The following is a 26,225-nucleotide window of genomic DNA, read 5'->3' on the forward strand; positions in this document are numbered from 1 at the left end:
TACTCAGAATTTATTTTCCTCAATTCTAGACCAAAATTACAGCCACAAGTCTGAATAAAAGTCATAGTCCAGAGGAAAAGCAATAACTGTTACTACAACAAACATTGCAAAACTCAAGTGTAAGTTGATTTATTTGAGGAAAACACAAGGCGCTTTAGTGATATGATATGCAGTATTAATGCAGCAACAGTTACTGGTGCTTTACCTGAAATCAAATTTTAAACTGGCTTTTGCATCAGCTTCTTTACTGTATGCTTCCCTAACAAAGAATTAAAAAATAAAGCGTCTGGCTTTACAAAAAAGACAGTGTGAAAAAATCCAAATATTCGCAGTGGACAGAATTAATGGACATTTCCAGGCTGCGTAACTTAACTGGTTAAGTTAGTGAAAAAGCAGCAGCTGGATTCCAAGCTTTCTATTTCAGTAAGCGACACTTAATCTTCCAAATAAGCCAATGCTACAAGAAATGTCACTTATAAACAAATTACAGAAAAGCAAAGGATGTAAGACGGCCTGACAGGGAAAAGGCTGCCACAAAAATAAATATGCCACTTACATCTCAAAGATCAGTTTTAACATCAATCTAACGCTGACGTACTTGAGCTAAGAAAAAAAATGACAGTACTTTCTAGAAGGAATTGAAAAGAGACATATTGAACACTGACTTCGGAGCAAAGAACAAATGCTTTTTCCAATCAAGGCAGAGGCAAAATAATGATGTAAAACCTTGTTAATAATTGTCTATCAGTTCATATTTCTGCACACTAACTTGTTCTTTAGACTTTATTTTGCCTTTACAACTATTTTACCCTACACAGCGACATACACTCATTTCCTTCCCGTGAACTGTCCCTAAAAGTTCAGACAGCAAAAGGCTTTAGTAAAAGTACAGAAAATGCCTCACTTTCTCCATCTTGTGGGCATAAATGAAAGTTGCAGCATGTGTCTGACTCGACGACAATGAACCCTGACTCAGGAAAACATTTAATCACGTGCAAGGGTGTGTTCATACATGGGAATATTTTCTTAACATGCACTTAAAACTTAAATCATGTGCTTGAATCCCACCGACTAAATTAACTGTGATAATGAGCTGTCCCTCCAAATGCTCATTAAAACTAGCAGAATATCTTTGGGCTTTTTGTCTTTGTCCAAAACAATCACGGGAATACAGCATCATTAAATACAACCGACGAATCACATAAAGTATAGTATTTAAGAAGACAAGACACTCACCCACTCGTGATGTCATCCGCTCTGATGTTCTTGCTCAGCACATCCCCATCGCTCATATAGCCAGTGGCATCCATGGCGATGCCTTCCAGATCGATTTCGTCACTTCCCTTGTCCGAGATGTCCACGTGGCAGACGCTGCTACCGCGAGACGCTAGCTGCCTCCGCAAAGGTGCCGAATACATGTAACGTCCTGCCTCCGCGTTGATGAAGCGGCTGGCGTTCCCTCGCGGAGGATACCCGTTTCCCATTGACGGAGCATCGCCTGCCTGCAGGCGAGGGCTGGACTGCCCCAGTCTCCACGATAAGGGGGTCGGGCGGCCCGTCAAGCTGAGGATGCTGCGGCCGCTTATCTCGGTAGTGACGTTGGTGTCAAACGTAGTTTCCAACGTGCTTCGAAAAAGAAATGCGTTCGATTAAGCGTGGCCTGCTATAGGGAGCGCCGTGAGATTTCAGGTGATTGCAAGACCCTACACCCTGAACACTCACCAAGTTACACACTGTAAGTAATAGCATTAACGGAATTTACCTGCTACAACGCCTTGAGAGAGTTAGGTCCGTTCCTCCAACACTGTTCTTAAATAACGATACTCTTGCACCCAGGCCAAGTGTTCAACATATACGTGAGAAGACTTAAGCAGAAACTTTTTAATGGGTTATCCACAGTATCAAAGCATAACCTTTCCATCTTCAGTCATATATAACTCTATTATAGCATGGTTTTGCCACTCCAGGCAAGGGAGTGGGATATTAAGCTGACTAAAGGAAAACCAGCTGAAGTACCATTTTTCTGATACATTTTCTTTTTTGGCTGCATTCATGAAAAGTCCTAATGCTCTGGAGACGTGTCCAGCACCAAGGCGGTAGCTATTTCTACGCTGAGGAAAGGATTAAATGAAAAAATAAGAAGAAGGGCAAAACAAATTTGTTTTTCAAAATATATTTTGTATATTCATGAATTGACTATATTTTTCAAAATATTGATAATATTTATACAGAGCTGTGGTTACAAAAGCATTTTAGGTCACAGCCTCGAAATACGGTTTTTGAGAAGCATCAGCTGTATGAAAGCTTCCATTTCCTGCGACTGAATGTGTGAATACATTGCATCCCTTCCAACGGTAACGCTAGTACGGTCTGCATATGGTCTGAGGACGCTGCGACCACTTATCTCGGCAGTGACATTGGTGTCAAAAGTAGTTTCCAATGTGCTTAAAAAAAATAAATGCATTCTATTAAATGTCGACTGCTATATGGAACCTTAAAAATGGGACTGCTACACCATGAGATTTCAGGTGATGCGCATCGATTGCAAGACTACACCCTGAACACTCGCAGCTTAGTTGCGGCTAATTTATTTGCAGCTAATCCGTAGCTGCAACTCCTCTTACCCACATGAGCTCCTCTTTTCCTTTCCTGCTCAACTGACATAGTGTTACTTTTTTTTTTTATTGTGGATATTTGTTAAAATAAGCAGCATTGTACTATTTGCAATATAATGTTATATATACGCTGCAAAAACCTTTGTATCCTCCGGTTATAGTAATCAAATCATCATGAGCTGTCACATTAATTGAAATGTGAAAAGAAAAAGAGCATGGGGAGTTCATCTTTGCAAGCTCTGCCTCAGTTTAGATACAAAGCCAAAACACAAAGTGTTCCCTCAGTGAACTCATTTAGGGCTGAAGTCTGTAGCACTGAGCTCTAAGTAGGACCCCGACCTCATTAGGGGCCAAACAGCTTATTCTCTCGAGCCTCCCGTTCAACACTGAAAAGATCTGAGTCACAGAATGTTTAAATGTAATAACAGCCTTTGTTTATTTAGAGCATATTTTAAATACTGAAGATTTCCAAATGCTGCTTTACAAAGAAAAAGCAGTTATATACATGGATGACTAATACTATTAGAAAAATTTGTTTGTCCAAAGATTGGTGAGGAATTCAAGTTATGCACTTGATAAAGTGGGTCAGGCACAGTTCACCTGCTCATTTAAACAAAATGTTACACATAGGGGAGAGGGGTGTAATGCACTGAAGTTGTTCAAGAGTAAGATGAAGAAACATTTTAAACTGTAACCTATATTCAAACATCACCTAACACATTTAACAAGCACTGACTATTCTCCACCTTTGATTCTATATACAACCTGCCACCACCAATTACTCATCATACAGCTCAATAAACACTGAACGTTATTCAGAATCTGTGCTTTAGAGACAAAAAGTACAGGATCAGTATCTTCCACTGTCAGCGTTAGCCATTTTTCAAGGACGCAACCCAGCCAGATCTGAGAGATGTAAAGTAAGAGCACCATGATTTCCATTTTCTCGTAAACAAAGTCATGCCATTACCTGTGAGTGACCTGGGTTCCCCGTAAACTGGACATCGTTTCCTCCAAGTTCTGTCGAAGATCGGCAATGTTTTTCACAGTTCGTAACCGCCGAGTTTCTGGATCCTCTCCTACAGGGAAAATCAACCATGAGAAAGGATAAGGCGGGAAACTGCACAGAACTGAGCTGTTACCTCTGCCTGAATCTGACTCAAACACATTTTTTTCCTGACTTTCTGTTATTTAACACTCTAAACTGATTACGATGGAGATACCATTCCCCTATGGCAGGCACTTGCCGTTGCCGCAGCCGGACTGAGAATGAGCTCTGCACTGTTAACTTTATTTCACAGACTGCCTTTGCACCAGATGTTTCTGTATTGTCATTTCCCTATATGACCCAATTTAAATTCTGGTTAACTTTCAACCTCATTAGAAGACACACTCCATCAATACCACCCTTTCCATCTCATATATCGACACAATTAACATCAACCCAACACAGCCAATTTCTCCAACGCTGTATTTTCACTAGATCTTCTTTTTACCATTTTAAATAGATCTCATTCTACAACAGCAGCTTTCCAATAAACTAAATTGTGTTGACTGGGTGCTCCATGCTGAGTGATATTTTAGATAAAATAGCAGAAGTTTTTGCTTGTCAACATCACAACACAGTTACCGTTACTTAAATGTGCTACGTGACACGAAGTTGGGGGATGACCTTTAGTTTCCCTTGCATTTCGAAATCCTCTTCTTTAAGTACTCTGTTCTAGAACACATTTATGTCCTGTTCTTTAACTCTAAGAGTAGAGTTTATATAGACAAAAAAAGTCCTCCCAGTGCCTCAGCATAATTTGTTTTCTAAGAATAAATAATTTAATTAGCGCCTCAGCATAATTTATGTACTTGCCTTCAGCTGTCCATTAAGAAATGCTTTGGTTGCTAACTCAGCTGAGCTTTATATGATTAAACCTTCTAAGAGGTTGAAGAGGAGTGAATTTCTAGTAGGGCCAAATATTCTTTGTAAGTTGAATGCTGAAACAGAAAACCTCCAAAAAGCCGTCACAAAGCTTCTGTCGGGCACAGAAGGCAATGATTTCATTCTAAAGGGTTTACAACTCATGACAAAAGGAAATACTACAGCCAATTTAAAACTTTTCAAATTTTGTATCTGCCTCCTCTGCGCAGGTGATGCATTCTCAAGCTGCCAGGATACTGTTCATCCATATGACTGCTAGTTTAAATGGCTATCTATATATTATGCAAATCAGAAGTGTTAAGGACCAGACAAATAAGCTGTTGTTGGAACTTTGCACGTTCTTTGCTTTAAACTTCACGTTTCCGAAAGATGCCAGGTTGGTGGCACGGAAAACTCAAGCCACATACTCTTGCCTGCAAAGCAGCAGTAGCACAAACTACTCGTCAAAGTGCTGGGGCCCCGACTACGGGGGACCTATCTAGGGAGGGGAAGATAGTCATTAATGTTTATACAATCATTAGCCCTTCTGAGACAAACAACAATGGCTAAGGTAGTGTCCACATTAGCAGTTTTTTATTAATGGGTCTCTGCTCCCTGGGAAATAATCTCCCCGAGATACAATTCACTTGGGCCAAACGGTCAAACAGTTATGATGTGGCTGGACTGGAAATAGCCGCCTAACAAGACTAATTCCTTTAGCCAACGGGTCTCTGGGACAGAAAACATTTTCTACACTCATGGATCTACAAATTTTTGCAGTAAAGAACATAAAATATTTATAGACCTTTAGCCTAACAAAGGTCGCAGTGCTCTTTTACAGATCATTTGTCTCATAGGTACTGAGGCAAACGGTAGGTAACTTCTTAAGAAAACATACATGAGACAAGCTAGACCAATTTCTGTTGAGATCACTCTTACGCCTAAATTGATACCAAATTTTTACTTGGATGACATTCAATTGCTTAAATTATAAGCATACTTAAAAGACCGACATTGCATAGTGCCACTAGAACTTAATTATTAAATCACTTAGCTCTTCGTGAACAGGCAGTATCATTAAACTATTCAGCTTCCAGTTTTCTCTACCTGTGCTCTCTTTTGTTTTATATGTGTTTTTCAATTAAAAGCATCGATACCTGCTGTGTAGACAGGGAAGAAATCTGTCCCTTATTTCTTCTCATTTATTTGGGTTGAGGGACCATTTTGTTTTGTTTGCTCCTTTTCCCCTAAGACCCCTTTATGGACTGCTGCTGCCTGTGGGGTTTGGCTGCACACAGCTGGGTTTTGCATCTCCATTGTTTGAGGCTGTCAGCTGTCTTCCATTTTTGGATCCTCAGACTTACATATTCTACTGGAATAATAGTTGGTATTTACATAACATCTGTCATTAAAGACTAAAGACCTTTTGTGATCTATAAACACTTCTCAGTTTACAGGCTGAAATACATCCAGGCTAGGCAATACGACGATTAAGAGGGAATACTGAAAAAGTTTAAGCAGCTGGACACTCTGTGTTTCTTACTTTGAACTGGCTCTCGTATTTAAATATGAACCCAAAAACGTTCTCAAGGATTTTATCCCTCGTGCCATTTATTTGCCTTTTAAATATTTAATCCACCTATACATAAACCATACACACAGATATGCTCATTTATGCATTCCTGCAGCCCTTTTCCTACCCAATGACTCTGTCTCTTGCCTTTGCCATCAATACACGTGCACACAGGTATAAACGCAGCATTGACAGAATTTGTAATGCGGTATGAAATTAATCCAACTGTGCAACTTTTAGCCACATGATTTTTCCAAGCAGGACAATCAGTTTCAAAACTCACATTAAGCTGCAAGACACCAAGACTAAGTAGATGAAAAAAAACTGAGGTATTCTACCGACGAGATACGCTGCAACAGCATGCAGTAAGCAAAGTCACAGACATTGCTGAAATTGGAATAGGAAGAGACTTGACTGTGACTTTAAAAACACAGTTTAGATCTTTAGTACAATATGGTTGCTAAAAATTGCTTTGTTATATTGATAAGCTTAAAAATTATTGCTAATTATCATACACTTCTTACAGTAACAGGAATTCTAGATAAACATATAAAGTACTTTCTAATTTAGACTGCTAGTATTCTAATCACAATCAGTTTCAGCATCTGCGTGCTGGACATAGTAAACCGTAGTTGGATTTTGGTCTCCTATTGCTGCAAAGATCACTTCTCAAATTGATCAGATTCACATGAGTGAATACGGAGCTTCCTCCAAACCTATAAATGAACTAAAACACCATGGAAATTAACTTAATCTCTTCTGTAAGCTCTGAAGCAAACTTTTAAAAAGTAAAAAATAAATATCAAATGCTTGGAAATACTTAGGATCCTTACAATAGCTTAATCCTAAAAGATGCTGCACATCTCCTAGAAAAACATTAAGTACCCAGCATTCCTAATGATTTCAAGAAATTTGGGGGGCACGCCGTTGTGCAGAACTTGAGCATCTAGTATTCAGATTATTGACACCTGGTTTCCATTGCTGAAGAGCTGAAACAAATACTGTAAGTAATAAGAACTAAAGCATTAGGAATAAAAGCAAATTAAATCCCCCCCTAAAGAGGGAGCTCCTGACTTCAAACTTGCTTTAGCCCATTCTTACTTAACCAGACCACAGTCAGTAGGTCACGTTGCAAGACATACCTGAGAGGTCTTCGAGAGCAGGCTGTCCAGTTTTGACATAAAGAGCAGAATCCATGCTGACCCCTCCTGTGCCGGCCTCAGCTGTTACATTCCCTTCATTGTCTGTCTGTGATCTGGAAGGCAAAACAAAATAGAGATGTGCAGTCCCTCGCCATCAAAAGTATCTCAAGTATAACAACTAGACAACTGCACCTGCCGTCAGCCACTCTGTCCCTCTCTCCAGAATAGACCAGCAGACTGATTTTACATAATTCATTACTCCCATGTTGAATTATGTCATAGAAATGGAAACAAGCACTCGGCTGTAAAAAATAAAAAATTCATAGTCAACAATAGGCTTCAGACAGGGTCTTAAGACACTTGGGTTTCCAGCTACATTGTAATTATCAATAACATCAGTTGTTGTGGCTAGTCTGATTCTCTCTAATAAAGTCTGTGTTGGATGAACGTAAAGCAGGTATTACGTGATGGCATGTTACGCTCCTGCTACTTTCCCTTCAATAACTACCAATGTCTCTCATTTGTATTTTAAAATGAATGACTGGGTAAAACCAACTTCAGACTCCAATTTATTGTCTGACATTGTGGCTGTCAGGTAATGAAAGGTGATGTTTTAAGAATCTCTTGTCAGATTTGAGTAACATTTCTTGACTCATTTCATTTTACTACTTGCACTATGTTTTGCCCGTAGAGCCACATCAACAAGCGGCCAGAAGTTCTCCCGACCAAAGGGTAAGTGCTGTATAAAAGTGAAGACGCACCAGGGAATTACTATTGCAATATGCTTAATTTCAGTTGACCCTATATGGAATGTAGAACAGTTTCTCATGTCTTTTACTTTTAAAAAAAACCCCAACAAACAAAAAGTAAGTCTACAGGCAGCTGAAAAGTTTAGAATAAAGTAACCTTAACTGATAGCAGAAAAAACCTGAAACTACTCCTGCAATGCATTAACAAGTGCATTTTGCAGATTCAAAAAGTGTCTGGATAGTAAATTTATAATAACGCTCTATGTTTGCCTTGCAAATCAATACAATTTGACTTTTCTCTTTCCTTTTAAAGCCAGCAAGATTACACAGTTTGGCCGTTCTTCCTCCAATGATGGAAAGTAAACATTATTTTTTCAATTTCTCAGCATTTTCTCCAGCTGCCAATAGGTAGTTTCCTTACTGTTTTTTGTAAAAAGCCAAATACATACTGCCTAGAGTTTACCAGTATGTTTAGACTATAGAAAATGTATGGATTGCATCTGCTTTTACACTTTAGATGATGATATCTATGTTCAAACTAAGACGAACACCAAGTAGAGTGCTTTTTACCTTATCTTTTGACAGGACACTGTAGTAATCAACCTAACAACCCAAAGCATCATGAACACGTTTTTGGAGGTTATGAGGGATAGGCAAGAAAGCAATCAGTTTGCAATCACAATTTTCTACTTAATTATGGATTAAAATAGTACAAACTGCACGCTGGCAATTTTTAACTAGAAACAAATCTCCGAAAATCTCACCTTCAGTAGATCCCACCTTCAGCAGATCCCACCTTCAGCCAAAGATGCAACAATAATGCTGATGTACGTAGATGAATGCAAGAGCAAGGGGAATCGAGAACATGTACTATTAACCCAAGTTTTAGTCAGATGAATTTTTCCCAGTTGGTTCCTTCTCATGTGACCGCATCCCAGAAGGACACTTGGCATTTTATTCCATACACACAGGGAGAACACTCAAGGGGTCAGAAGACTCAAGGGTCTCTCCTCCTATTTTGCATTCCTACATAGGCCTTTGGCATCCCTCTCCTTCAGGTTGACTCCATTTACATTCACTTTTATTTAAAAAATGTGGCCAACCATTTCTTACACTACATCTACCAAGAGATCAAAGGTAAAAATGCGTATAGTGGAACTGAAAAAATGATGGGAAAGGGCGACAAAGATGGCCAAAGCTTATGAACAGCATCTCTACAAGTGAAACCTAAACAGGCTACAACACCTTAGCCTAGAAAAGATACATCTTAAGGGAGGGAAGTATATGATAGAGATCTCAAATCATGAGCAGGAAGAAGATGATGAAGACAGAACAACCGCTTGCGTCCTCTTCCTATGAAAGAATTAAGCGGTGTCAAAGAAAACTAGGAGATGGCCGCCAAAGCCAAAAAGCCCACCATCTGACTGAGGAATTTCTTGCGTCACGGTCAGGCTCGGGAGCATGTCCTTAGGAAGCTTTGTTATCGATTTCCCTCTCGTTACTCTTCCCTACGTATCCTCTACTGCCATTGTCAAACAGAAGATGCTGGACTAGATGGAAGTTAGTTGAGACCCCACACGGCTGCTCTTTGGCTTATCTCATTCAGGGTTAACGCACAGAACGGCAGACTCTGTGCCTGGCCTTACCTATACTAAGGGATTTTCAGTTTTGTTTTATTTTTTTAAGATTTCCCATTACCACTTATAGCGAGGCAGCTCCGCTGCTGTTAGCCACACTGAAGAGAATGAGCGTATCTATGTCGTAAGTCGGCACCGCTACAGCTTTTAAAGCTACGATGCACAACCCAAACCTAATCCACGCAGTACAAAAACAGGTGAGAGCAGTACCTGGTCAAGAAGGTGTTAGCATTCTCATCTTAACTGTTAGCAGGGTCGGGTACAAGAACTACCCACCCTCCTATCTACCACAACTTCTTACACATCTTAGCCTGACGGCCCTCATCAACAGTTTTTGTGTAAATGTATAAATTCTCTACTCTCTTAAAGCAAGAAACTTTTACGTGACGTGGCATCCACCTCGCTGCCTCACCCCGCTGAAGGAGCGTCCAAACTGAAGCTTCCTATCTAAGCGTCAAGTTCAAAACGGTCCGTTGGAGAAGTTCACCATACCTGTACATGAAGGGAGCTACCGTGGCGGTGTTCGGGTGGCTGTATTGCTGTTGGGGATGAGGTAGCTGAACGCTCACAGTATTGCTCCCCGTGGTGTGTGTCGTGGCGGCAGGTCCGTTGACAGCTTGGCTGCTGCTGCTGCTGTTGAGGCCTCCTACGCCTTTTCCTTCTGAAGAGGCCAGGCTGGACGAGGAGCTGGAATGCCGGCTGTCCAGCTGAGACTTCTGATGAGAGAGCCCTGAGCCGGCTTTCCCGCTGCGGCTTCTCTCGCCTTCCTTTGCAGGAATGGGGGCACTTGAGGATTTCCCTGTGGTGTTTTTCATTCCTGGTTTTGGTATTCCACTGTGCGAAGGGGCAGAGGCCTCCTTCTTGGCACTATTCAGCTTTCCTCCTTTAGGGATAAAGCTTGCGATCTTGGAGGACTTTTTTGGCATCTCTGTTGTTGCTAGTGCTGTCTGTTCTTCTTTTGGTTCCTCTTTCAGGTCCAGCTTTTCAGTGATAGATGTTCTCTTCGCGATGTCTTTGCTTTTATCCTTTTCTTTCTCTTTCTGTTTCTCTTTATCCTTCTCGTTACCCTTTGGAGAACTTTTCTTATTAGTTAGTGCCCGGCTAAAAGTCCGTTGTGCAATTCCCTTGAGTGCAATTTTGGGACTACTGGACATCGATCCCGGATTGTTCACATTCTGATTCGCGGTATCAATCTCTTCGCTTTCCTCAAAGCTGAGAAGCGTCTCCAGCTTTTCACAACTGTTGTCCCGAGACCCCGGACACTCGAGCGTTGTCCCTCCTGCTTTGGAGCCTCCTTTGCTATTGAAGAGTTTTAATTTTTCAAGCATGGATTTTTGACCGTTGGGAGTTGTTTTGGCGATTTCCGAGGGTGGCTTTGGAGGCTCCGATATAGGCTGCTTTACGGACAACATGGAAGACGTAGCTGTGTGCTTAGCACTAAGAGACTTGCTGCGCCAAGGTTTAATAGCAGAGCTGGGCTGAGGGATGGCTGATGAGTTATTGCAACTAACGGTACTGCTGCAGCTTTGAACTGAGGATGAGACATTTTCATTCATTCCTGTGGGCTGGGAGGCTGTACTGTCCGTGGGCTCTGGAAAAAAAAAAAACCAACAAAAAAAAAACAAACCCAAAAAACCAACACAGTAGTACCTGATATTATAGCTAGTCCGAGATTCTTTCTGTAATGAAACATAAGGAACTTTACACTAATAACATTAAAAAGATAGGCACATATTAGTATTTTCAACATCGGTATCACTGAAAGAAAATAAAAGCCAGTTTTCTTTTCCTACCCAGCAGAACAGCAACAAGCTTCTACTATGTAATTTACATTTACTTGCTGTTTCAAGAAAAAACGAATCTCCTCCAATTCAAACCAAAATGTGTTTTGCAATGTGTTCTCCGTTATTAAGTTCATAATACTTTTTTACTAGCAAAAACACAGCACTATTTTCTAACTAAGGGTTCCCTCTGCTTTTGGCAAAATACTTGCTGTCCAAGTTCGATTCTTAGAAAAACCTCAAACGTATAAAAAAAAAATGTAGGAGTAAGGAAAAAATGAAAACTGAAGTCCTTTCAGTTATTGGGGGCGTGTGTGAGATCTTCATATACAAAAGGTATAAGAAAAACTCCATGTACAAAAATAAAACCAATTGTGTCCTTAAGCAATGAACCTAAATTAAGCATTACCGCATATCTTAATCCAGCTGTAAGAGCAACTAGTGGCAGTAACTGTACAACCCTCCCCCCTCAGAGAAAGCAAATCTTTTATTTATTTAGTTCCTTCTGATGTTATTTGTTCTTGTTAAGAAATTAGTTCAGAGCTTAAAGAGAGCTTGAAAAATCACACTCACCTACCAGTGGCCACTTCTCCTCTGAAGTTTCTCTTTGCAGAGTTTCCTTTCTGGAGACGTTACTCTCTCAATTATCACAAATATGTTTTCTGTTAAACTGCTCATGTTTCCAATTAACTTTTGTCATCTATGTCTGTTCGCCTGCCCAGCAGCCTGCTGGGGATTAACGGCTCTTACCTATATTTCCCTGCCCTCTAGCAATAAAGTAAACTGTGTATAGAGCTGCATTTTTTTAATTCAAAAATCAACAGCAGTTGAGAGCGTGCGTTTTCGGCAGCAGGAGCAGCCCTGTGAATTCAGCCCTGTAAATCATGAGCCGCTGCAACCACACAGGGACTGTTTTCCTTCACTTTCAGCTGCTCAGGGAAGATACGGCTCTGTTAACTTCCCTCCTCTGATCCAAACCAGATCTACTAAAGATTTAAGGCACATACATCTTCCTGACTTAGCCTAGAATCGGGTTTCTAAGAGTATTAGAGACTCCTTAATAACAAACTCAGTCATTTCACGTGGTTACGGACAAAATGGGATAGCAAGAATTAATGATACTTTTAAAAGTATTACTGAAGTCAGGAGATTTCCAGGACTCCGTTATTAACCAATAACTATTACGCTGGCCCGTTTTGCCAGTCCTTTTCCTATGGCAAACTACCCAGATGGGCTGGAAGGAAGCAAGAGCTGGATTAGAGACACTGAAAGGAATCGTACTTCTTTTAAGCTAGTGCCAGTCTGCTGACTTCCAGGGCATTACTCCCGTTTTACTCTAGTACAGAAGGAAAATCAAGCCACCAAATGTCCCAAACACCAATGCCACCTGGTCCTCTAGCTGCTCTGTTCAAGCCTGCTAAATTCAATCGGATGGGTTAAGGAGGACTGAAGAAGCGATAGCGTAGGAGTCGCAGTGACTCCCAGAGCAAGGGGAAGCAGTGACCCACCATCACAGCACCCTGCCCACAGACAGCAGAGAGGAATGAAGGTCTCAACTACTTCAGAAGCTGCTGGAAACGTTACTGCCTCTGCTTTCAAAAGCTCTGCAGCATTGCTTTTTCCTTCACGCCTCTTCCCATACACCGCTGCTTTGTTATTATTTTTATTTCCTGTAGCCCTCCTACCCATCAAAATCTACTTCCCATTGCAACACTGCACCATGCTCCTTTTGTAAACTCAGAACAAGCAAGCCTTTGTCTCAGCCTACCTTCCACAGAAGACGCCCAACAATGTAATGAAAGCTTCACGAAAATCCCAACTGTGCATCATTTACGATTAATCTGTATAGTTTCCTTTAAAAAAAAAAAAATTGCCCATCTCAATATCAGGATACTTCTACAGAAACCGGAGAGTCACGGTACTTTCAACACTAAGTTCCTAATCCAAATGCATTCTGGCCTAATCACGCTAAACAGATCTCAACACAAAGGGTACCCATGCCCATAAATCATCAGAACTGCCCGTGTGTGATTCATGAACATGCCTCGGATGAATTTACAACTGGGTCCAGGGATGAACCTAACGTACTAATCGATATGGGCAGGGAACCCTTTACTTCCTCAGAAAAAACAAGTTGCAAGGAGTAACGGGACCGCGACAATATAAGGGTGACAAAATGGAAAATTACTGGTACGGGATGCAGCTACAAAGCAGAAGAGCCGGTTGCGCACTCGGTTAGTACAACGTATGCAGCAACGTAAACCCAGCTGGGGGTGAAACGGCATTCACTCTGAGCACGCGGCCAACGGAACAGACTCGGAAAAGAAACTGCGTTCTTCTCAAACAGGTTCTTAACGACAGTTTGAAAAAAATACAGGCAACGCGCGTGTCGGTATGAACAAAGCCATCCTGCGTTCCCCAGAACTCGGAGCCTACGCGGAGTCCTCGCGTGAGCTGTGACCCGCGGGCCGAGGCACACGCCAGAGACAAGAGTTACCCGAGGACCGGGCTGTGGTCCATAACCTAGCCGTAAATTCTGATCCATCTCACTCCGCTAGCTGTTAACACACTGCAGGTCAGCTGTGGGAGCGGAAACGGGAGGCAACGCACATCAAAACAGGGTTCCTACCAGCTCTACAATGTTTTCCTGGTAGTGAATAGGAAGCGTTGGCTCATTTGGGACGTCAACTACATCCTAACAGCCCGGGTGAGTGCTCCAGTCCACGGACTTTTGGGGAAAAGGCTTTGCTTGGATCAAGTGAAATGGCTTGTTTTCCAAATCCAAAAGCATTGTTCAAAATTCATTTCCCAACAAAATCCAGAACTTATTCATTTCTCCTTTCTTTGAATGTTTTCAGGATTTTTTTTTTTTTCTTAATTGTTTGGTCATGGAACAAAACACACTTTTTTCAGTTTGTTTGTTTTTAAAACACAGCGTTCGCTTTATCCCCAACTCTCCCACATACACCCTCCTGTTTGGAACTTAATTTTGCTTCCATTGCCAGTGGTGTAGGATGAGTACAATGTAACTCCATTTACAGAGTTGCTCCTCGTTTACAGATATGTTAGGGAAATCATAATTAGGACAACAATACTATGACTGTAACATTTAAAAAAAATTATATATTGGGAAGCTAATGTAATTTTCAGAGTCTCTACCTAACATTTTCCAGGAAGTGAATTCTGTGAACATTGGATGTTACACATCCGAAATGAGTGAAAAATATTTTAAAACTCTTAAATGTACATGTTAAGCAGCTACACTTTGTGAAAGGACAGAAAATATTTTCTTACGTGAGTGCAGTGGATTTTGATTCACACTCGGGTCAAATACAGTGAAACTGGAAATTCAAAGTCCTGCAATTTGTTGGTACATTGCACCATGCAAAATTAAGAAAAGAAATAAAAGGTTCACCGTAAAACACACTCATGAAAAATGTCCTCAGCTTAAGAAAACCTCAGACTTCAGATTCTCCTCTTTTCTTACAAACAAGTCTGCTGGCTCTTTTACTCCTCAGACCAATCTTGGTAAACGAAAGGGGTTCTGCTGCCAGAATGTAGATTCAAATGCTAGGTTTCCTAATGAAGCAGTAACATCAATACGTGGATAACACATCAGCATGCAAAGGGGAAAGTTTTATTCAGCATAGCATAGGCCCTTCTTTCATGAAAAGGAGAGCAGGTTTCATGCATCCGATTAATAAGCTTATTATTTCCCATGTGTTCCTTTGTGAGGGAGATATTTTCTTTCTTCAGCAACCTCCATTAACTAAAACTGACCATAAAAGAAATGTTTTCAAACCCAAGCTACAGTCTACAATAAATAATGATCGCTTTCCTCTTTTCAAAGTCAAATCTTGGCCTGAAATCTATTTTGTTCGTAGTGTTCCTGTTAAAAAAGATGTTGGTGGTCTAGTTCCAATGCCAATACGCACTGTAGCATGGGTAAATCTGATTTCAGCTGCTCCTGCAAAGTCTTAACTGCATCTGCAAACCTACCCATTTGTGATGAAAAAAAAAAAAAGAGTCTGAAGGCTTATGATTTAATTCTTCCACTGAAGTCTTTGAGAGCTTACGTTATAATAAGGTCAGGAGAAAATATATGCAATTTCCCATCATTTGTCACGTTCACTCTAAGCAAGCGGACTTTGATTTGCTATAACTGAAAACTTTCAAAAACAATCATTATAAGCATGAAAGGCAACACAAAGACAAAGGATGTTCTCATAGTTACTTCTCCTTAGGAGGGTCAAGAACTTAACAGCATTTTTATTCATTTTAGAATGAACAAGCTGTCATTTTTTATTTCACAGCTATGGGAAAAATAAGAAGTTCTCATGAAGAGGGATATCTTTTAGTCCAGCCCACAGATTAGATAACCAAGCTTAAAGCAAATCCACAACCAAATTCTAATTTAGGAAGTAAAAGCAGATCTGCTCTATGACTTTATAGTGTCAGAACTGCAGAACCCACTGTGGCAGTTTCATCATTTCCCATCTAGAGGAATAACTGGTGAGTCTTGACCCTTCCTATCCACCCACCAGAAGACTCCTTCAAAGCACTACAAATAAGAGTCCTACTGGTTTGGGTTTGTGACCACGACACCTACAGAGGAAAGCTTTTTAGCCGAGCTATTCTCTTCTTCAGTAATGACTTAACACGCTCAGCAAACCCCTCAAGTATGGAAATGCCTGCATTTCTGCCGGGAGCTAACTACAAAAATCACAATCTTTCCATAACCCAAACCACGAGCAGGTAGAGCAGAACATTCCCAACAAGAGCAACCTGGCACACAGCCCTTCCTCAAAATAAGCACAATTCTTCTAGCCCCCAGAAGTTTGTATTTCAATTGTAACACTGTTGACCGGAGAGAACTATGGCTGCGTGGAAGGGACTGGCTCAGGGTGGGCAAGAGGCACGGCCTCCACCCGCAGAACGACTGAAGCTTCGTGTTGTCTCTTCTACTCTGGACCACAACAAAAAGCACCAAAAACGTTTTCTTTAAGCAGAGATTGCCAGATAGGGAAATTCTGCATAACCTGAGAAAAAACCCGGAGAGGAAACTTTTTGCTTTGCTGAGGACAAAAACTTCACCAAGCTGAGCAGAATTGGCTCCTTCAGCTTTTGTCCACTGGCTTTCCCTTTAGGGGTGATTTAATTTACTGTAACACGAGACAAAAATTACCTTTACTCCTTGGTATTTTTCTTTCCTTCCATCATATCTACTTCTTCAATCCCAGTGTTGCAAACTTTGTAGCTTCAATAGCAGTTCCGTATATTCACAGAAATGTGCCGTACCTCTGAAAACCTGCACTGAAGCCCGTGGATATGTCAGTAACTCAACTTCCACATTGCTGTAAAGTCGCCTTCGTTCACACGGAGCTCCAGTACGTGAAACAACAGTTCTGCTGTTGACTGGTTTACGTCGCCAAGACTCAGCATTTTTGCTGAGGTGAAAGGAAATAGAACTGGAGCACAGGCGATCCTTTTCTCATTGTCTTGACGTAACTGACTCAGACACTTGAATTCCTTGTTGTTTTTGTTTAGTTACTGTAAAATTCAGAATGCTGTCCACATGACTGCCTAAGAAAGAGGTTGGAGGGACCTCTATCGACCACATACCGGTTAGATGATCATATATATAATGAAACCAAGTTTACTGTGCCATTCAAAACAAGTCGCACTCTCCATTTAATACTAGACAATGTACCATTCTTGTTCATTGCTCTCCGTTTTCTTCTCATTATTTGTACAGTCAAATCCCCCAAGATTTCTCATGACAGAGTTATTCAAAAGCATTAATGAATTCCAGGCAGGGAGCTGTTAGGGAGTCTTTCATTAGATTTTATACATAGCTGGAGTGGACAATACGTACACTTAGCAGCCTTGATCTGACACGTCTCTCCTACAGGCAGGTTATATGAAAGAGGCCATATACACGCAAGTGGTCGGAGAACTGCACTTAGGGAATATTGTCCATTGGCCTATTTTGACTATTAGTAGTGGCTCCAATCGGGGCTTGGAAAGGCCATGGAGGTAGAAATGGAGGCAGATTTTTAACAGAGAAGGGACAGGCAATAGGAAAAAATATCTGAGAAAACTCCCACCGATCAGTCAATATGCCAAGCTAAACTACATTTTAACTCAGAAACGTCTTACTCTGCTCAGTGAGAAGTCATACAACTGCCCAGCTGTACACAGTGGTGAATACCAATGCACTCTCAAACATGGATATTTAATGTTTGAACAGCAGAGTCGAACCAAACCATACAGAAATACCAACACTTTACCATCATCTATATTTACACCTATGTATGAACACACATAAATATGCAGAAATCTATTACATTCTTATATCAAAACCAGCTGACAGACACATACTACTGTTCATACTGGGGTCTTCTTCAGTTCCTCTCTCTGGTCAATGAAACTACTCTACAATCTGTAGCGGCAGATCTTTCAAACCAGGCCAACACAGGTAACGATCTACAACAGTAACGAAGGGTTGGGCCACGGCTTTATGCTCATCATAACCACTTCAGAGGCAAAAGGCTCAGCAGAGAAGCCACCCAGGGAGGCCGGACGATGCTCTTACCCAGGGAAAGGAGGCTTCTACAGATGTGGTAGAAACATGCTGGCACTTACAGAAGTCTGGGATGTAGCACCACTGCCGTTTGCTTTCCTATGATTTAATAGTGAACTTTCATTTCCATGGCTGTTCTTCTGGCACAATTCGCTCAGCAATAAATTTACAAGAAATTGTAAATATTTATTTTAAAAGGAAACATCTAGGAACTGCAAAGGCCATGAAACGCTGAGCCAGATCTTCAGCTGGTATAAATTAACATGGTTCCACTGTCTCCAATGCAGCTATGCAGATGTACACTGGGCAAGAAGCTGCTTCTCAAGGTTACACTTTACTTCAAAGCTCAGGATTTTTATCCTCATGAACCGTATAGTTAGGAACGTGTCATTTGCTATTTTTTTTAGTTGTTTGTTTGTTTGTTTGTTTTTTCCAAAACATTATTTAAATACATTTTTGGCTTGTTTTAGATGTTCCTAAAGCTTACACCAACTACGGCAAAGTTCTGTGGTCTTGTAAAGCTCTGCTTCAGCCACGATGAAGCCTTCAGCCAGCCTTTGTTTAGGTAAAAGAGGACATATTTTTAAATGCCAAATTCAGCCAGTTGAACAGTTGTAAAATTAAGCACAAATATGATTTACTGCATATTTGTATCTTGTCCTATAAATGCGCCATACTGCTTGTTGTATTCTGACAGTTTTTAAGCTGTTTTATGGGCACATACCCAACATGAATATGTCACTAAAGATTCACTAAGATGAGCTAATCTTTCAAAAAATGTATTTGATTAGAAAAGTGGAAGGATGCAGGCAATACCCCAGCATCTCTCTCTCTCTCAACTGCCCGAAGGTATTTTGTTTGATGCTAATGACGTTCATGAGGGTCATCTTATGACATAAGCCAGTAACCTTACGTCCGGGGAATGTAGAGGCATTAATACATTTGGTAAATTGGAGAAATAGACTGAGTCATTAAGATTACATTCACTGAAGTTGGCTGAAAAGTTCTGTGCTTAGAAAGGAGAAATTGAATGCCTAAATATAAAAGGTCAAACAATCAGCTATGCAACTGTACTGCAGAAAAGAAATAGGAGTTACAGTAGACCACAACCGCACACCTCTCTAGTGTGACACTAAGGAAAAAATAACGTCATTCAGGAATGCATTATGAGTATCATATATAAGACACAGAATGTCATTATTCTACTCAGCGCTAGAGTAAGGCATCAGGTGGAGCGCTGTGTCTAGCCCCAGCACCCCTCTAAAAGAGACCGACAGACTGGAAAAAGGCCAGACAAGATCATCGAGATGTATACGCGATTTATCACAAAGAACCTGTGAGAAGGTGGTTGAAATAGTAGAGATTGTTTAGTCTAGAGGAAAGAAGACTGAGGGGAGACATTGTAAGCCTTCAAATATATGAAGACTATTATAAACAGGACAGCGATCAAGGAAGAGCAGCAACAATGTGCTTAATTTTTAGCCAAGTAGAATCCTGGGTTTATATTTTTTTGAAAAAGCTACCTTTAAGACCAAAGGGACACTGGAAGGGATACACTTACGGAGATCGTCAAGTCCCTGTCATGAGACATTTCAGAGCAGACTAGCAAACACCTCTCAGGTATAGGTACAGTTGATTTTCCTTCAGAGTTGGAGCACAGACTCCCCAGGTTATTTACAGATGCAATTCTATAAATGTATAATGCATGCTGCAAACTTGTCATAATTTTAAACACAGTTCTTTAAACAGAGGTAAAACCAGAAGGCATATCTACACTGCAAAGTTATGACTCAAATTTGTGTAAGGACATCAAAAGTAGTTTTAGACTAAGGGACGAGCAAAACCCTAGAGATTCTCCCGGGAAGAACAAAACAAACCACCAGGTTTCTCAGAGTATCTTTCTGATTATCCCACACTCCTTCCTTTCTCCTCCTTCCTTTCTCTCTCTGTTTTTATTTTTTCTCTTGGCCACATCAAATTCATGATCACTGTACTATATTCAAGGCAAAATAAATCACACTGAATATTTGGTAAATCTCTTCAATGCAAGTTATATTTAGAAAACTGGATAGGGTTATTCCAGCATCTGCTTTTTGGTAGTGCATACAGCAGAACAATAGAAAATACCAACTACTCTGGTTATGGATTTGTCAAGACAAATTATGTAAACTTATTTTATCATCAGTCTGACTTAGATGGAAAACCCTCAGTCAGTAAAAACAGAGCGTCTCTCAACCGCCAGCACAGATGAGCACGGAGGCAGCATCCTAAACACTGAGCAGAATATGCTGTTTGCTTCATACCTGACCTAGATGAAACACTTGTACATTTTTTTTTAAAGGGTGGAATGACTGAAATTTGTTAAATTATCATATTCTCAGTTTGTTAGGCCAGTCACATTTATTTCCCGGGGAAAATCTGAAAGTGTGGGTAAACTGGTTTCAAACTTTATAGACTTAGGCCTCTCTAAAAAAATAAAACCTTTTCCACTTCTGCAGTCCTTTTGATCTTAGTGACCTTTGCACAGTCTTACCAAGTCAACACTTCAAAAGTAAACATTAGATTCATTCAATTTTCTAAAGAAAGACAAACCTAAAGAGAAAACTAAAACTGAGATGAATATAGAACAGGAGTGAAAGTACTCCAAAAAGTCAAACGAAGGAACTTTTTTCTAAATCTATACAGACACAATTTTCAGTCATGAAGAAAGTTATAACTGCCAAAAAAAATTTAAAAAAAACAAACAAACCCCAAAAACCTTTAACTTACTGCTATCTGTTGCATGAGCCAACTGTTTCATTCTATAAAATCATTTCCCAGCTTTCTGACATCCATACACTCTTCATCGATATGGAGAGGAACCTTTCCATCTCAGGAACTCCGCGTATTTTTCCTAGTCTCTACTAAACTATTAAATCTTTCTGCTGCTGCTCCTGGTTTCAAAAGCCTTCCTCACTCCACTTCTCCCCCACCCTCTCTCAGCAGCCTCGCAGAACTGGGCGCAGCTCTAGTCTCCATTGGCACAGTTAAATCCGATTTCAGTAACGAGCCGGCAGTTTGTACCAAAAGGGTCAATGCCTTTTCAATATCAACTTCAGTATAGCAGAGTCCTCAGTCGAAAGTCATAGCCTATAAAGGACATTGGTCGAGATACCAGGCTTAATATTTCACATTTCTGCCTTATTTAACACCACGTCTGTGTGCCACCAGATGTTGCAGTGACTGACTCAACAGAAAGCACCATAAAACCAGGGAGTCCTCCCCATCGCAAATTAACTTTGTGGGCTTGCACGAACTCTCTCTTCTATTAGATACCGCGCACCTGAACGCTTCAGGACTTTTCAGTCTTTGATTAGTAAAAGATGTCATTCAAAATGCTGAGATTTTTAACAACTGTTATAGACACATATATATTATAATTATATCATATATATATAACAACTGTTATATGTTGTTATAACATATATATACACTATATATATTATATATATTATATAATATATATATATGAAATATGTTGTTATATCGTTGGTAGCTTCTATTAGCTCCCAGCATTGCAATGACTTTTTAAACAAACCAGGAGGACACCACAAGTAGTTTTCAAATTGGTTTAAAGACAGTGTCCCTACCGGGCTCTCCAAAAAACATCCCTTTGTTACTTCAAGCTAGTTTCTGCACATGACAGTAATCGACCGCAGACGCTGATGAAGCTTGAAAACCGGAGTTATTCAGTACAACGCCAACAAAAGAACTTTCCTCGATGCTTAAAACCAAGGAGTTGACCGGCACAGGCTCTGCAGTAAGCCACCTGTAAGACCAAATCTAGAGGTCCTGCTTTTATTTTAACTCTTCTTATTCAGCCAAACAATCCTGCCTAATAACTCCTCTAGCCTGATTACTAAAACGGACAAAACCACAGAGGACAACTGCTATTGTAGGCCCAAAGAGATCGATTTACCAACACTGGAGTGTTATTATTGCCTCCTACGGCTGAATGAAAAATTTTAGAAAGTGGTTATGAGCTGTAGATAATCCAGCTGGTATCAACTGGGGACAATAAAAGTTGTTTATTTAAACTTTTTTCTTCCAGAGGACAACAGTCATTTGACGTGAGTTCACATCAGCCCAGGTTGGTCATTACCACGTCCAGCTCTGAAACATTCACACCGTAGCTGACAACTCCATCATCACCGAACAGAAACAGCTAGTGCTTTTGTTTGCTTTAAATACAACACTTGTTATCCCCATCACCTCAACCATTACATATGGAAAGGAATGGCTTTTTCTTTGGCCAGGAAGAGGGGGAGACGAGGCGGCACTGAGCACTGGAACAGGCTGGCCATATATATAACTTCCACTTGGAAGAGACGGTTCAGCCATCCCAGTAACCTTTTGCCAGCCCCAAGTCAAGCTGGCTCCACGCCACAGGAATCGAATCCGATGTCCCAGCGCCCGGGCCAGAGCTGTCATGAGAGGTATCCCTCTACCTGCAGCCAGAAAAAGCCTTCGCTTTCACATTCAGGCTTCTACGCTGAATGCTACTATAAACGGGTAAAAAAAAAAATAAAACGTTAACTCTCTAACAGGAATTTCTATCATGCTTTACCAGTCTCGGATCTCTTTTATCACCACTTTTTAAAAATTCTTATGCTATTATTTGGCACAAAGGCAAAAGCCTGGGTTTCGTCTCTGTTTATTATTATTAATGTATTTGGAGTGGAAAAACTGCATGAGGTTAAAAAGAACATGAGGGTTCCAAGTGAGGAAGCTTGTGCAACATCACTTGACCATCCTGTACTCGGTACAGGAGCCAAACCCAGTCATGCAGAACATCAAATATTTCATCTGATTTTATGTGCAGCTACAGAAGAGGGCTTGCCCTCCAATTTCATGTGTTTAAATGAAAGATTTTTCATTCAAGAAAACTACTAGGATCATCTGAGTTGATGTTAAAGATAATATGGTTCAAGGAATTTAACTCAGTAATTTTTGAGCCAAAACTGTAACCTCTGTCTGAACATCAGCTCTGGGCAAATATTAAATTTTGACTCATTACGTCCGATTTAATCTCTTGCAACGGCTAATCATCCTCATTCTTAAAATTTCTATCCAGCTTGTGGTCTGAATTGGGCTAATTTCAAATTCCAAACAAATGGATACTCGTATGCTATCTGTCGAGGTAATAAAGAATCCTTATTACTATAAATGTCACTACCTACATGTATCTTGTAGATAACAAGGAAGTAACCTTTCTTTTAGCAAAGAACATAAATTAACCTTTTAAATACCTAACTGCAAAGGAGTTTTCCAAACCTCTAATTATGCAGTGCTCTTCTGTATGTTTTATCAGCGTCTCTCTTTTTCAAAGCCCATCTGAATACTGCTGAAAATTTTAGCATTCAAGATATTACCCACAAGAACTCTGAGTTCTGATCTCATTATGCACACTTCTCACCTTGCTGCTCGTAAGGACAAGAGTTTTCCCCTCTATTTCTAAAGTAGCATTTTTAAATTGAACCTGAGAGTTTGACATAATCCAAATCTGCCACTTTTTTTTAAATGACTTTAAGCGACACTTAGCTCAAGACAAGCTCAGTATCACGTAAAACCAAGCCATAAGAGTGTATTCCCACGTACTTTTTGTATCAATGCAGGAGTTAATATGAAACATTTGAGTCATTAGGAGGAAAAATTTCAAGTGGTTCGGTTCCAGATTTAGGATTTTCTACTCTTTACACAAGTGGACATTTAAATAAACAAATATGGATTTCACAGGAAAGTTGACATAAAAAACTATGGTTTGTATCAACTTCAGTAAAATAAAAGATTACCTTGTGGCCAACTCTGGACAAATACAACTACTGTCTTTTTTTTTTTTTTTTTTTTAATTGGTGTCTGCTATCTAATTCAGACAACAGGTAAGTACAAGCACCCTAGAGAATCCCCCGGCGGCCTTCTGAGCAGTGCACCTCCAGGAATCAGCACCACGTGGATTGTCATACGTCTAGTGTAAAAATCTCATTGCAGCTATATAGATTTAACTTTGAAGAGTCGTTCCTACTAAAGCTATGACAAGATATGCCATGCCCTCTTGAACTGTACCGATAAATATAACCGCCCACATATAAAGCGCACACATTTTTAGCACGCGTTTGGCATATGTAACCATACACCAATAAGGCTGATTTGCTCGGCGGAGTGGAGGTTACGTTTCCTTGCTAACATTTTACTAACTTGGTAGTCGGTCCTATTTTGATAACACGAAGTTAAAAAGTTATAGGAAAGAAATTCCTTAGCTGTCCTTTGAAATGCCTTAATATCTCTTCCTATTTAACTACTTTATACTTAATAAAAATTTTAAAAGGAAATAATATTTAAAGGTTTCTAAACGTGGTAATTTTATACCTGCCAGAGCTCAGAGCTGGACTCAAGTAATATTAGCCTCTTACTGCTGGCTCCATACAGTTCTGATCCATGCAAAATTGTCACTGCAATGAGACCCTGTCTCTTTGGGATCTGCAGGTCCCCGTACTTCCCTCTGTCTCTATGCCTCTGTACTGGAAGTATTTTAGCTGTGTCAGTAGGGTAAATATGTCTGTAATGGGTATAGTGCAGACTGGTTTGAGTATCACGGCACCACAGTGCAATACGCACACCTTTGCACAACAACAGACCAGAACTGAGCGTCAACATAAGGGGAAAACGTGGAACGTTTAAGGCAGGCAGGCATGTAGGACACTTACAAAATATTAGAGCTTCTTCTAAACAGGTAGAACTATCAGTCCTGAAGCACACTTCAATTTTGCTTTGCCTCCCCCCAACCCCCGTCACCGAGTCCCTTAAATAAATCACTGATAATTGTCAATGTCCAGTATACTTTTAACACTCTAAGAAACTAACCAAACATTTAAATTGTAGAAATCACAGAACAGTCTAGGTTGGACGAAACCTCTGGAGGTCATTCCTTCCAACCTTCGGTTGAAAGCAGGGCCTTAGATGAGGTTGTCCAGGGCTCTGTCAAGGCAAGTCCTGAATACCTCCAGCAAGGGAGATTCCACCACTTCTCTGGACAAACTTCTCCAATGTTTAATCCTTCTCATAGTGAAGAATTTTACTCCTATTGCCTGACAGAAATTCCCCTAAAGGAATGTGCGCCTCTTGTTCTGTCACTGTGCATCCTTGTGAATATAGTGACTACCCTTTACATGTTAAAAGACAGTGATTAAATATACACTGTGTTCCAAGTTAAAAGGGTTTAGCCAAGATTTGAAAGAAATAAAAGAAAAGGAGTATCAACCAGAGGAGCACGTGTTTTTCTTACTCTCCTGCCCGTATAGTATATTCACACCTGAAAATCGAGACATGCAGAGCTAAGATTACAGCTGAGTCAGCAGTATCTGGTTTCAGAGCCCTCTCATGAGACTTGTATCAATTAAGTTTGCAAGAATGCTGCTATTAAAACAGTCATTTATTTCATCCGAGTGCATGAATCTGTATATATATATATTTTTTTGTCTTTTTTCTAATACTACCTATTTAAGTGAAAGTTGACATCATTAGCATTGCCTTCTTCACAAATCTGAATAATAAACATTTCCTTTGATCTCATGTGGAAATGGTCAAAGCCTGGTAGGGCTTTTTTTCTACTGACATTTTACCTAACATTCAATCCAAAGGAAAAAGGTCATTTTTCCCACAGACTTCTACTGCCCTCTGTAGGATTATTTTAAATAAAATTTGAGGAACAAAACGGAAATAAAAACTAAAAAGAAGGCATGTAAGCCTGTCATTACTATATCACTTCATAAATATACTGGAGATGGCATATTAAGTTGATGTTTCCTACAGCTTCATAAGTTCAGGGATTTTATAGACCGTGGATACAAATCAGGAAGTACTAAGCAGTATATTCCCATACAATGTTACCAGACTTTTGAGACTGCAAAATGAAAACAGAGTGCCTGAAGATCAGTGAAGATAGTGCATATATGAGGGTGTTCAGAGCTAATCAAAAATACCCACCATTTTGCAGAACTGCAGACTGCTTTCAAAGCATGTCTCAAAAGACTCTCCGTTGTGTGTAGCTAAGCAAAACACAAAGAAATTCACAAGAAAATCTACTGTATCAAAGTCTTTACTGAAGTTGTATGCTCCAGTATTTAAGTTTCATTCTTCATACTACCTAGGGCACAGTTCTGCTCCTTCTTGCCATGGACAAAAAGTAGATTTCTTTATT

At 40.2% G+C, this 26,225-nt stretch overlaps 1 protein-coding gene across 8 annotated transcripts in view; it reads right to left on the bottom strand.

Moving 5' to 3' along the window:
- Window positions 1-26,225, bottom strand: part of NAV2 (neuron navigator 2) — a 427,333-nt gene that overhangs the window by 103,278 nt on the left and 297,830 nt on the right. For 7 of the 8 annotated variants that reach the window (XM_052811153.1, XM_052811152.1, XM_052811147.1 and 4 more), the window contains 4 exons: window positions 10,118-11,216; window positions 7,240-7,352; window positions 3,586-3,694; window positions 1,237-1,626 (listed from right to left, as the gene is read on the bottom strand). In XM_052811153.1, coding sequence (XP_052667113.1) covers window positions 1,237-1,626; window positions 3,586-3,694; window positions 7,240-7,352; window positions 10,118-11,216 — 1,711 coding nt within the window. Of the gene's footprint in view, window positions 1-1,236; window positions 1,627-3,585; window positions 3,695-7,239; window positions 7,353-10,117; window positions 11,217-16,591; window positions 16,768-26,225 lie in introns of those variants that run through there. The other variant, XM_052811154.1, reaches the window with a different exon arrangement.

This window comes from Harpia harpyja, chromosome 16 (genome assembly GCF_026419915.1).
Source record: "Harpia harpyja isolate bHarHar1 chromosome 16, bHarHar1 primary haplotype, whole genome shotgun sequence".
NCBI classification, from domain to species: domain Eukaryota; kingdom Metazoa; phylum Chordata; class Aves; order Accipitriformes; family Accipitridae; genus Harpia; species Harpia harpyja.